The 12,842-nt window shown below is 38.0% G+C and overlaps 1 protein-coding gene across 8 annotated transcripts in view; it reads left to right on the top strand.

Moving 5' to 3' along the window:
- Positions 1 to 12,842, top strand: part of GABPB1 (GA binding protein transcription factor subunit beta 1) — a 71,011-nt gene that overhangs the window by 47,079 nt on the left and 11,090 nt on the right. For 5 of the 8 annotated variants that reach the window (XM_087859195.1, XM_045812035.2, XM_045812034.2 and 2 more), the window contains exons 4-7: positions 3,287 to 3,481; positions 4,731 to 4,878; positions 5,222 to 5,335; positions 12,563 to 12,748. In XM_087859195.1, coding sequence (XP_087715321.1) covers positions 3,287 to 3,481; positions 4,731 to 4,878; positions 5,222 to 5,335; positions 12,563 to 12,748 — 643 coding nt within the window. The remainder of the gene's footprint in view (positions 1 to 3,286; positions 3,482 to 4,730; positions 4,879 to 5,221; positions 5,336 to 12,562; positions 12,749 to 12,842) is intronic. The other 3 variants (XM_045812031.2, XM_045812033.2, XM_045812032.2) reach the window with 3 other exon arrangements.

The raw sequence follows: 12,842 nt of genomic DNA, 5'->3' as shown, positions 1-12,842 counted from the left end.
CTTGTGATTGAGTTCCAGTTTCAAAGCATTGTGTCTGAGAATATGCAGGGAATAATCTCAGTCTTTTGGTATTAGTTGAGATCTGTTTTGTGACCCAGTATATGGTCTGTTCTGGAGAAAGTTCCATGTGCATTCGAAAAGAATGAGTATTCTGTTGTTCTGGGGTGTGGTGTTCTGTATATATCTATGAGGTCCATGTGGTCCAGTATGTCATTCAAAGCTTTTGTTTCTTTGTTGATTTTCTGCTTAGGTGATCTGTCTATTGCTGAGAGCGGAGTGTTGAGGTCCCCTACTATTAACGTATTATTATCTATGTGTCTCTTTATTCTGGTTAAGAGTTGGCTTGTGTATCTAGCTGCTCCCCTGGTGGGGGCATAGATATTTATAATTGGTATATCCACTTGTTGGATACATCCTCTAAGAATAATGTAGTGTCTTTGTGTGTCTCTAACTACAGTCTTTAGTTTAAAATCTAATCTGTCTGATATGAGAATTGCTACCCCAGCTTTCTTTTGAGGTCCGTTGGCATGAAAAATGGTTTTCCATCCCTTCACTTTCAGTCTGAATGTATCCTTAGGTTCAAAATGAGTCTCTTGTAGACAGCAAATGGATGGGTCATGTCTTTTTATCCAATCTGCAACCCTGTGGCATTTTATGGGAGCATTTAGGCCATTCACATTGAGAGTGATTATTGAGAGATATGATTTTAATGATGTCATGTTGCCTGTGAAGTCTTTGTTTCTATAGATTGTAAATTTCTGTTCTGTATCACTTTTGGGGCCTTTTTACTTTTATAGAACCCCCCCCCCCTTAATATCTCCTGTAGGGCTGGTTTGGTGGTTACGAATTCCTTCAGTTTCTGCCGATTCTGGAAGGTCTTTATCTCTCCATCAATTCTGAATGACAGCCTTGCTGGATAAAGGATCCTTGGCTGCATGTTCTTCTCAGATAGAGCTTTGAAAATACCCTGCCAACCCTTCCTGGCCTGCCAGGTCTCTGTAGACAGGTCTGATGTTATTCTGATATTTTTCCCTCTGTACGTAAGGATTTTCTTTCCCCTGGCCACTTTCAATACTGTATCCTTGGATCTAATATTTGTGAATTGCACTATGACATGATGTGGTGTAGGTCTGTTGTCATTGACCTTGGGAGGGGTCCTCTCTGCCTCTTGGACACAAATGTTTGTTTTCTTTGCCAGATTAGGGAAGTTCTCAGCTGTAATTTGTTCAAATATCTCTTCTAGACCTCTCTCTTTCTCCACCCACTCGGGGATGCTGATGATTCTGACATTGGAACGTTTCATTGAGTCAGTAATCTCCCGTAATCTACATTCTTGAGATTGGATTTTTTTGAGCCAAGTTTCTGTTTTAACTTTCTCTTCTACCATCTCATCCTCCAATTCACTAATTTGTTCTTCTGCCTCATTGACCCTGGCCATCAGAGCATCTAGTTTAGACTGCAGTTGATTCATAGCATTTTTAATTTCTGCCAGATTCACTTCCATTTCTGCCCTTAGAGATTCTATATTCTCCTTAATATTTTTGTTAATATTTTTTTCAAGTCTTCACCTCGTCTTGACCATTGTTACTCTGAACTCCATTTCTGACAATTTGGTTATATCCAGATCCATCTGTTCTGTGGCAGAGGCCACAGTCTCTGTATCTTTTCTTTGTTGGGGGGGGATTCCTCCTCCTTGTCATTCTGATGAGGAGTGGTTACGGGGATGCCCAGAGCCCAAATTATTGACCAGGACCCAGGCAGTGTGCACTTGTTTTATAGGGACCTTAGGGATATGGGCTTCTTGATTTTTCAGCCTGCCTTCTGGGGGGTGAGGGGCCTGCCACGCTGATATTCAGGCAGCTCTGTTTGGGTAGAGAGTCTCCCTGTCCCCTGCAAGGGGGGATGGGGATTGGCACAATGTGAGCTGGTATTTCCCGGCTTTTGTTCTCTGGTGGCTTTCCCTGGTGGTTTTCTGTGGCTCTTCTGAGAGTCAGAGCAGCAGTGGCCGTATCCTACCCTCTGTCTCAGAACAGAGAGATCGCAGTCTGCTCTCCACTGAGCTCTCTTGGCCACTTTAACTCTGTTTCTGTTGGTGCTGCTAAGAACCCTGCAGTGTCCTGGGTTGTGCGCCCCACAGCCGCTCTTCCAGCCCTCACTCCCAAGGCCGGCACGTCTCTGCCCTTTGTGCTTCTAATACCACCAGCCGTCCCCGGTTCCCGAGCTCCCTGTTTCAGTGTGGTTCGCATGCACTCTGGAGCTCCGGTTTTCAATCTGGTCGTGAGCTTATTCCCGCACTCCCGGTCTCAGTCTGCTTTCTTGTGGGTACTGGTCAGCGAGTCCGGCCCGCTCCCCAGTGCAGGTGGCTACTGCTTCCCTGAGCCCAAGTGCGTCGGGTCCCTACCCCTTCTGTTTTTCTTCTGATATCTGTGTGCGGATTCACGGGTCCCCACATCATACCTCAATATTCAGCGCTGGAGATGTTCGTTTGTAGAGATCTTGCGTCTCACGCTGATTCCGTGGGTGTTCAGGATGGTCTGGTAGATATCCAGCTCGACTCAGGGGACCAGTTGAGAAAGCGGTCCCCTACTCCTCAGCCATCTTTTCTCCTCCTTACAGAAAGTGGTCGCTTTTCTGTTCATAGTTGCTGCTACTCTTTTCTTCATTTTCCAGTTGCGTTCATAGATATTCAGAATGGTTTGGTAGCTCTGTAGCTGAATTCCTGGGACCAGACGAACTTTAGGTCTCCTGCTCCTCTGCAGTCTTGGAACCGGAACTCAAAAACAGGCAATTGTCCGGCTCACTGACTCTCTTCCAGAAAACAGCAAGCAGGAAGACAGCTGCAGTGGGTGGTCCCAAGTAACTGGTAATAGACTGGATGTAATCGAAGAGCTGCCCACTTTGTGCTGACTGCACAGTGGGCACCCAGGCAATGCTGATGCCTATCAGCACAAGGATGAACAACCTCCGCTTTCTCATGACCTCCGGAGGTCTTCTCTCCTTCACTTCTTATGCCATTCTATCCCGTGATGCTCATACTTGGTGACTGAAAAAATCATTGCTGCACTCCTAAGAAATTAGAAGGAAAACAAATAGGGAAGTTAGCATGATAGAAAGCTGATTAAGTGACATGTATGGAGATACATACAGATTATTCAACACAAAAAATAGAGAGCTGATCATGTTGGTAGCAGATTCTTACTTTAAAGCGTAATGGCTAGTATTTTCATATTAGGAATTCTTTATATTTCATGTTTTAGAAATCTCTTATTTTGCAATATTTTTATAGCATGGTGCTGATGTTAATGCAAAGGACATGTTGAAGATGACAGCTCTACACTGGGCCACAGAACACAATCATCAAGAAGTGGTGGAACTTTTAATCAAATATGGTGCTGATGTACACACGCAAAGTAAATTTTGTAAAACTGCATTTGATATTTCAATAGACAATGGGAATGAAGATTTGGCAGAGATATTGCAGGTAACTTTTGGCTTTTAATTTGAGAATATGAAAGGATCTCTGTCTTGTGGATGATTTGAGCTGTTTAGCTTTTGGCTTTTCATTTTGGACTTGGTTATTTTGGACAGTCATTTTCAAACTCTTTCACTTTTTCTTTGTTCATTTACTGTTCAGTTTTCTGATTGTAAGATCATAGTCTTTACATGTAACATGAGAAGATTAGATAAGGTGATTACTTTCTGTGAATTCCCCTTCTAGACATTTTATTCTGTTAATTATTTTGTTGCGTATTTGGATAAAATACGGTTTTTCAAGTTCTGTTAGACTTCCACTAAAATATTTCTTTAGTAGCTATAACAGCGTCCCCTGAGTGAGTGATATAGTCTCTATCACTTTGATTGGTTTCTTTTATTTTTCATCATCCTCAAAAAAATCTGGGAGCATAGTTTTTTATGGCTTTTACGCAAGTTTCTTTTTTTAAGAATGTATTTAGTTATGGGGGGGAGGGGCAGACAGAAAGGGAGAGAGAGTCTTAAGCAGACTCTGTGCTGCGTGTGGAGCCCCACACAGGGCTCGATCTCATGAGTCAGATGCTTAACTGACTGCACCACCCGAGCCCCCCTGGGAAAGTTTTTCTAAGAGCCAGTACTGCTTCTCTTTTCTTTAGGTACACAACTTTGATATAAATTATCTTCTTTACACACTGCCTCTTGCCTGTCTTCTTGTTCTCCTTCCCAGTAGAACTCTTCTTTAAGACCATCTGACTCTATTGAATTTTAGCTACTTAAAAGATTTTATATGTCCAGGAAAATGAATTTTGTGATGCCTCTTACAGTTCTTTTACTCCTAGGAGTGCCGTATGGGGGCCAGGGTTGAAGATTGAGAACAGTTAATTGGGAAGGACATACTTTATATGTATAGTGTTATATATTGCTGAATATAGTAGAGGAAATATTTAAGTAATTTGATTTCTATAGCCACAGGGCAGTAAAATATCTTTCAGTTGTGTTCTATAAAAAGCCTTCCAGATATCCATTTCTCTTGTCATGGGATTTTGCTGCTTTACCTAACTGGGGAATTAGGATGTAAATTCCTATCTGTGATTTACCACTGCACTCTTAGTAGACCCTGTACAAAGATTTCCATTTGTTTTATATGATTCTTCTTAAGTTTTAGAATGTCCTTTATGTTTGTGTTTGCACTACATTGAGAATCTGTGCTCTATGTTCCAGTTATAATTCTGAAAACGCTGTGTTGATTTGTGCCCTAGATTGCTATGCAGAACCAAATCAACACAAACCCGGAGAGCCCGGACACTGTGACGATACATGCGGCCACACCACAGTTCATCATCGGACCTGGAGGGGTGGTGAACCTAACAGGTCTGGTATCTTCAGAAAATTCATCCAAGGCAACAGGTATTGAGATGCATATAGGATAGCTGTTGGGACTTTATGCTTTAGTAGGTATCCTCCTTTTAAGAAAGGACTGTTGGAGAATGAGGGTAAGATTATATCCATCACCTTTTCTTTGGTATTGGCAAAAACCAATTTTTATGAGACACAAGAATTTGAAGAAAGGTGATATTGCAAAATGCACTGCAATATTATCTTCCAAAACCTCGTGCTATCCGAGCCTGTTTTTCACAAAATGATGATCCAAGCTTCATTTAAGAGTTGAGTAAAGTAAAATAGAGTAGCAGAAAAGTGCATTAGATTAAACTCCTTTAAAATGTAAATCTGTCTTCTCTTTTGTTCACAGATGAAACCGGTGTATCTGCTGTTCAGTTTGGAAACTCGTCTACGTCAGTATTGGCTACGTTAGCTGCCCTAGCCGAAGCGTCCGCTCCGCTGTCCAACTCTGCAGAGACGCCAGGTTAGAGAAACAAGTCAAATGTGCACATTAAAAGTTGGAGACTCAAATATTTACAAAGGCTAGGAAGGTGATAGAAAAGGCTAAAGTGAGCAGATTTAAGATGATGGCTATCTGAAGACGGGGGCCCAGGGCAGGGGGCATCTGCTCCTTAGCTCTAGCTGATTATGGTCCTATGTGCAGTGTTGCCAGATTCCGTTTTTTATGGGAAGCTGAAAATCGGGATTTTGAAAGAATGTTAAGTCTTGTCAATTAATTAAAATTTGATTAAAATTAAAAACTAACTTGTATGGTTCACAGAAAAACATGTCTCTGTGTCCACTTGGCCTTTGTTTTTACTAGTCCATGACTTTTTGTATAAAGTAGATAATTACATGCGTGAACTTGCTGTCTTTTTCATAACTTTTAATTTTTGTTAGTTCTGTTAGAATGATGTAGAATCTTACTGACTGACAGAACTAGGAAGTAGCATGCCAGCACCACCGTTAAAGGATAACCTGATGGTCAACAATGTTAAACAGTGTCAGTAGCTGGTTTAGACCAGGTTTTACTTTGACATGTAAGCAAAATAGTTCTTGCTGTAATTAAATTTAATTAATTAATTTATATTATATTAATTATTTATATTAATTAATTTAATTAATAAATTAATTAAAATAAATTAAATAAAATTTATTTTAAATTAATAATATATTATACAATATAATAAAATAAATAAATTATATATAATTATATATAATATAGAAATAATAACTGTATATAATTAATTAATTAATAATAAAAATTAATTAAAATAAATTAAATTAAAGCAAAATAGTTCTTGCTGTAAGTAAATGTCTTTTTAATTAGGGAATTTAAAAACTTCACAAAATTACTATTCTTACTGTAGTTTAGGCCATTATATTTGGACCCGTGCTTATAAAAAAATAATTTATTGCCACTCATTTAAATTCATGGTTTTTTTCAAATCGTGCCTAATAATACCAGTAACGACAACAGATCATTGAGTGCTTACTTGTGTCCTGGGCCCTGTGGTACATGTTTTACTTATGATCTGACTGAATCCTCACCAAAAAGCTTGAAGATCCATATTACTGGATTTGACTCTTTAAGGTGCTACTGATTGAAAGATGTGTTTTTTTTCAGGGAGAAAAATGGACCTATTTCTCTCTTCTCTTTCTCTCTTTTCCTTACTGACTAGTGATAACAAACATTTATCTGTTCTCCAGCTTCTTTAGCAGCATAATCCATGTTGGAGTCTAAGCCTTTGTATTTGGGAGTCGTAAGATTTTTCAGAATCACTTTTGGCCGTTAGCAGTTATGTGCATCATCGTCCCGGATATGCTGCTTTTATAACCTGTGCCTGGGTCTCTCTAGCGTCTTGGTCGTTGCGTAAGCATCGCAAAGAAAATTACTTTTACTGGCGGCTTCTGTTTTGTTAAACTTTCGCATTTTTTGTCTTTAATTAAAGCACGTATCTCTGAAAATTAAGCAACTTTTCCTGAAGGTCAGCTGAAATTTTGACATTTAGCTGTTTGGCTCCATGAATTCGTCATACCAACTCCTCCAACATCTACTTTTGTAAATGTTACATATGGTCTGGTCTGAGAGATTAGGAATTTCAGTTGACTTTTATCATGTGTGATTTACAGTCTTTTGTGAGTGTAGTAATTTTTCATTTCCATGCTACCTCATAATGGAATCTTTTTGAAGATATTTTAAGAGCCCGAATTAAGTTAAAGTTCAGGTGAGTACATTGCCACCAGTGTAAATAACTCAGCGGAGGTGCGTGATCAGATAAAGAAGTATCTTCTCACAGCTCAGTTTCCACATGCTCACGCTGATTATTTCTCTGCTTCATGGCTGTTCAGTTTTTCTTAACATCAATTGTCAGGTTCATCCCCATTTTAGAAAATATTTACATCGATTTTTTTCAAGGACATTGTAGTTAGGATCTGGGAAATAAAGTAGTACTCTCATTTTATATATGATGAAGCTGAGATTTACGAAGTTAAATAATTTTGCCCAAGGTAGCATGGCCATTAAGTGGTGAAAGGAGTTTTGTGCTCAAGGGTCTGATTGATTCCTAAGTTGTGTGACTGTGACCACTATAATATATGGCAGTTTTTTGGTCATCAGTGGACTGGTCTCTTCTACAGTGTTTATAATTTGGTTTGTGATAAGAGTAACTGTGTGATTATCATTTTGTCTTCTATCAAACAAAAGCATCACTATTCTTGCTTTACTCATGAGGTATGTCTGTTGAAGCAGTCTGCTGAAATAAATGTTTTGTTCCTATGTCCTTCTTTAATGGATGGGATATAGGGATTTAAATAGATGAGAACGCATTCCAGTGCATTCCATTTTGTAAGTTACTCCAAAATGAAGATACAGAAAAGTTAAAAAAAAATTTCTTTGGGAGGTTGCAGCTGCTTTCTTTCCTCATGAGGAAAACCACGGCCATGTAATGGTTTACTCTTTACTAATGAACAGAGGCGGTTATGTTATCCTCTTTCTACCAAAGCTTACGGGCCACTCTGTTACAGGCATTTTCTCTTTGAAAAATCAAAACTCCAGGAAACTCACACTCTTACTCCCTTTCTTTTTGCTTTAAAACAAAACAAAAATGCACAAACAGTAAAAATTCGCGGAGGGATAGATCATGTTTTGGGTTAAAGGAATAACTCAGAACTGTTCTTGTGCTAAAATTTCGACTTCTTGTTTATAAACAGCTATTCATTTATAATGAGAAAAGTATCATTTTTTCATGCACTGTGAACAGATTTTTGTTGAGTGTCTCTTATGACTTGGTTACTCTGCTTGGTGCTAGAGAGAAAATGGTGAACATTCTGATTCAGTCCCAGCCCTGGCGGAACATGTGGTCTTTGGTAGAGCAAGCTGTCCGGCAGTTACCCTGATAAATAAATGTGGTCAGTGCTACCTGTAAAGGAGGCAGGATTTTCACCTAGTCTGGCGGCTCAGACAATCTTTCCGGAGGAAGAGACATTTAAACTAAAGATGAATTAGGAATTAGTAGAGCAAACATTGGGGGAAGAACATTTGAGGAAGAGGGACACTTCTAAAGCTTTTGAGGCCGGGAAGAGCTGGTCCTTTTCAGGGCACTTTAGAGGCGCATGTGGCTGAGCGCAGTGAGTGGGAGAGTAACTCATGGTGGTTGAAGGTAAGGTTATGAAGGGCTTTGAAAATGATTACTTTGGCAGGCTCTGAAAGGGAGTTCAGTTAGGAGTCTTAATGCAATCAGCTGGGGAAGAGGTTGTGGTGGCATGGATTAGGATTTGGCAAAGAGACAAGAAGTGAAAAGATTTTATGGCTCTAGCCTGAACTCTCCTATATTGGTTTTGTTTTGCTTAGCCTTACTCTTTTTTTGTGGCCCAGCTATATAATCTCTTGATTAAATAGAGATCTGTGACCACCTTTCTTTTTGTCTTTAGAGCAACTTCTGTTGATTGTTAATACGGTGTTTTTCCAGAGGAGTAATGCATCTAGCGGCTGTTTCCCTCTTTTCTCCTAATAGTGAAATTTGAATCAGGTCCCCTCTGCACATTGTTTTTCTGCTATTCCTACAATAGGTCAGTAAAAGTGAATTGGCTTTAAGGGATAAGTTTACTGGGCTTCATAAGATTGTTTTGGTTTTGCTTTTTTGTTTTTAATTTCAGGTTCTATTGTAGGCCCAGTACCTTTTGAACGTTTTTATTGAACACAGTTTTTCGCAGTGAAACATTTACATGTAGAATTTTCAATCCTCAGATCATCTTAAAGACAGTTTTTTTCTCTTATTTGAATTATATAAATTATAATTAAGTCTTGTTGAGCGAGATCTCCGATATTTTCAACGATGCTGTAGGCTATCTAGGCTCTCTTTATATATTACAAACTTGATTTTGATCAATGAATATTACACTTATTTATTTTTTTATCCTGGGGTTTTACATTTAGAGGGGCATATGTGTGTGTGTGTGTGTGTGTGTGTGTGTGTGTGTGTGTATTTCAACACTCTTTTTAAAGTTTTTAGGTTCTCTCTTTTATTCTTACATGTTCCAACATTTCACTGTTGGGTTGTTCTTAGGGTTTCTGGGTCACACTTTGTCTTCTTACGTAATTGGTTTCCTTATAATTTTTTCTCATATTCCTTACTATAGCATAACTTAAAAAGAAAACTTTTTAGATGAAAGGGAGGAACTCTATTATTTTAATGATAGTCATTGGGAATACTGCAAAGATGAAAGTTCTTGAGTTGTACCTTGATTGTGTGTGATCTCAGAAATTTCTTACATATGATTATGCTTTAAAGTATTTACTACTTGTAATTAACATTCAGCCAGACTGGACATTTCTTTTTCATATGGATATTTTTAAGAAAAATCAAAGCAATAGTTAATGTGTTTGAAAACCTTAGTAGTTGTTCTATTGAATATATTACTGCTTCATGCCCTACATTTCATTTTATAATTATCTTCCTGAAATTTTCTTAAGTGCTTGGTGATAAAGCCTAATTATAGTTTAAGAGAAACAAAAATGAGAGAACTCAAAACATAAAGGTGTTTTGTATTTTCAGTATTCTCTTCTGCAGTTTGTACTGTGACCCTTGATTATTACCAAATAACAGAATCACAGGGTTGCAGCCAGATCTGTTGCTGTACCATGAGTACGTCTTTGAAAACTAGGGTCCCCATACTTGTCTTTTTTGAAAAAGGAGTTCATTGATACCCATGATGTTCTACAGGGAGTTGGTAGCAACTTAGCATGTTTCAGAGCACCTGTGCATCTGAACGGTGGGTAACAGGACTCAGGAGAGAATGGTTTTATTTAATTGCACTTTTTGTAAAGTGTTGCCTCACACAATCGATGAAGAAAACATTTACAAACAGTTTTTATGTGATTTCTTTTTTCAGAATTACATTGAACTGTTCTTTATTTTATGTAATTATTTGTAATTATTTTTCAGAATTATGTATGTTAGATGTTACATTAAAATATTTTTTTAGATCGACAGTTTTCAAGCCCATAGAAAAATTGGAGGATAAACTTTATACCTTTCACCTGTACTCACCACCTGTTAAAATCTTGCCACACCTGCATGTACACACACATGCACTTTTATTATGCCCAATTATCTGCAAGTGGCTGCAGATATCATGACACCTCACGCTTAAATACTTCAGCATATATCTCCCAAGAACAAGGACAGCCTGTTACACATTCATAGCTCCATTATATTTCCTAAAAACATCAACATTAATTTAGTAACAGTATCTGACATGTGGTCCACATTCAAGTTTCCCCAGTTATTCCCAAAATATCCTTTAGAAGGTGTTTGTTTTTCATCCAGTATCCAAAGTTCACACATTGTATTTCGTTGTGTCTCTTTAGTCTCCCCCAGCCTAGGGCAGCCCCTGCCACTTCCCTTGTTCTTTTTGACACTGAAATCTTGGTAGAGTCTGTGCCCATTGTGTGCACAATCATTTCATTCTGGATTCATTTGTTTAATAATAATTAGATGCAGGTCAAACATTTCCAGGAAGAACACAAGTGATATTGTGTAATGTCCCATTGCGTCACATCAGGAGGCACATGTGAGGCCATCCCGATCATGACTGCTTGGTGAGAGTGGTCACTGCCAGGTCTTTATAAGCCCCTTTCCCCCTTACTAATCTTTGGCATGATACTTTGAGAATATGTGAATATCTTGTTTCTTGAAACATTTCAGTGGTTTTAACATCCATTGGTGACCCTTGTTTGAATCAGTTATTACTTTGGGGGTTACAATGATAATTTTTCTTGTTTTGTTAATTAGATGTCATTCTTTTTTCTTCTTTTTTTAAAAAATTTTTTATTATGTTAGTCACAGTACATCCTTAGTTTTTGATACAGTGTTTGATGTCATTCTTTTTTCAAGAAGATCTTTCCTCTTTCCCCCTTTCTGTCCTTTTTCATGAAGTATTATTACGGACAAATAGATTTTTAAAGATTCATTGTGTTATAATCCATTATTGTCACTATTCCTTTTTTTTTCTTTTTTCTGTTAAGTTCAATTAGCTAACATATAGCAGTACATCATTAGTTTTTGATGTAGTGTTCGGTGATTCATTAGGTGCGTGTAACACCCAGTGCTCATCACATCACGTGCCTTCTTTGATATCCGTCATTATTCCTTTTGATGCTTCTCTGTTGAAGTGTAATATGCATGCAGAAAATTGCACAGATCGTAAATGTATAGTATAATGAATTATCTCAACATGATTACTCTTGTGTATAATCACTGCTTAGTTCATGAATGGGAAGCACACAGTATATATTTTGTACCGGACTTATAGCACTGAGCATGATTTTTGTCAGATTTATCCATATTTTGTATTTAGTCGTTTTAATTGCTGTGTAGTATTCCACTGTATGAATCTACCTCTATCCATTGTCTTTTTGATGGATAACTGGTTGGTTTCAAGTCTTTTACTATCATGAGTAAAGCTGCTATGAATGTTCCTGTACGTATGTCATTTGGGAGCAGTAGTTGGGCATAGGGTTGCCTGTGGGAAAAGATTTTGGCAGCATTAAATTGTGATTTCTTTACCCAGGCAAAGCCAGGGGGGCTGTTTTCAGCTGCCAGAATCCTTTCTGGGGCTCTCACAGAATATTAAGGACATAGTTTTGGATTTTATTTATATAAATGTTAATATGCTGTATTACTATCATACAGTACTCGATCTGTGTGCCACTTACTATCAAGGCAACCCTTGCTCACACAATCCAAAAAGGGAATACTGTTTATTGTTCTGCTTACTTGAAAAATATACATTTTCTCGTCTCATCAAATATGGAAATGCATATCAACTCATGTAAATACAAATGGAGTATAACCACACACAAAATTCTCTTTTGGATTGTACAATTTTATTAAGCAGGTGTAACTCTTGTTATATCTTTGACCTTAGGAGATTTTATAAATTCTGTACTCATATAACTAAATGAAGAGATATTTTTTAAATATACACATGCGTAGTCAGAACTCAGTTGTAAATTTTGGGCTTATAGTCGATGGTTTACATAGGTAGTGTACAGCACCACTGCAGAGTGAACTTAATAAACACCATGTGTTTTTATATGTGTCACATAAAAAGCGTGGAAAACAAAAGTAGCAAAGCAAAGATCAACTCCTAGTCATAGTTTTATCTGTGTTCACTGATTTTTACATATGTATTTTTTTTTTTCCAGTAGTGGCTACGGAGGAGGTAGTTACTGCGGAATCTGTGGATGGTGCCATTCAGCAAGTAGTTAGTTCAGGGGGTCAGCAAGTCATCACAATAGTCACAGACGGAATTCAGCTGGGAAATTTGCACTCCATTCCGACCAGTGGAATAGGTCAGCCCATCATTGTGACCATGCCAGATGGACAACAAGGTTGGTAGTAGGCATGTGCATAAAGTTTGAATTTATTCTCAATGCTCGGGAAATTGTGATGTTTCTCAAAGCATTTATTTCTGCCTTAAATTAT

This window comes from Ursus americanus, chromosome 36 (genome assembly GCF_024610735.1).
Source record: "Ursus americanus isolate L20-20 chromosome 36, mUrsAme1.1.p, whole genome shotgun sequence".
Classification (NCBI taxonomy): Eukaryota; Metazoa; Chordata; class Mammalia; order Carnivora; family Ursidae; genus Ursus; species Ursus americanus.
This window is presented reverse-complemented; position numbering and strand designations above follow the sequence as displayed.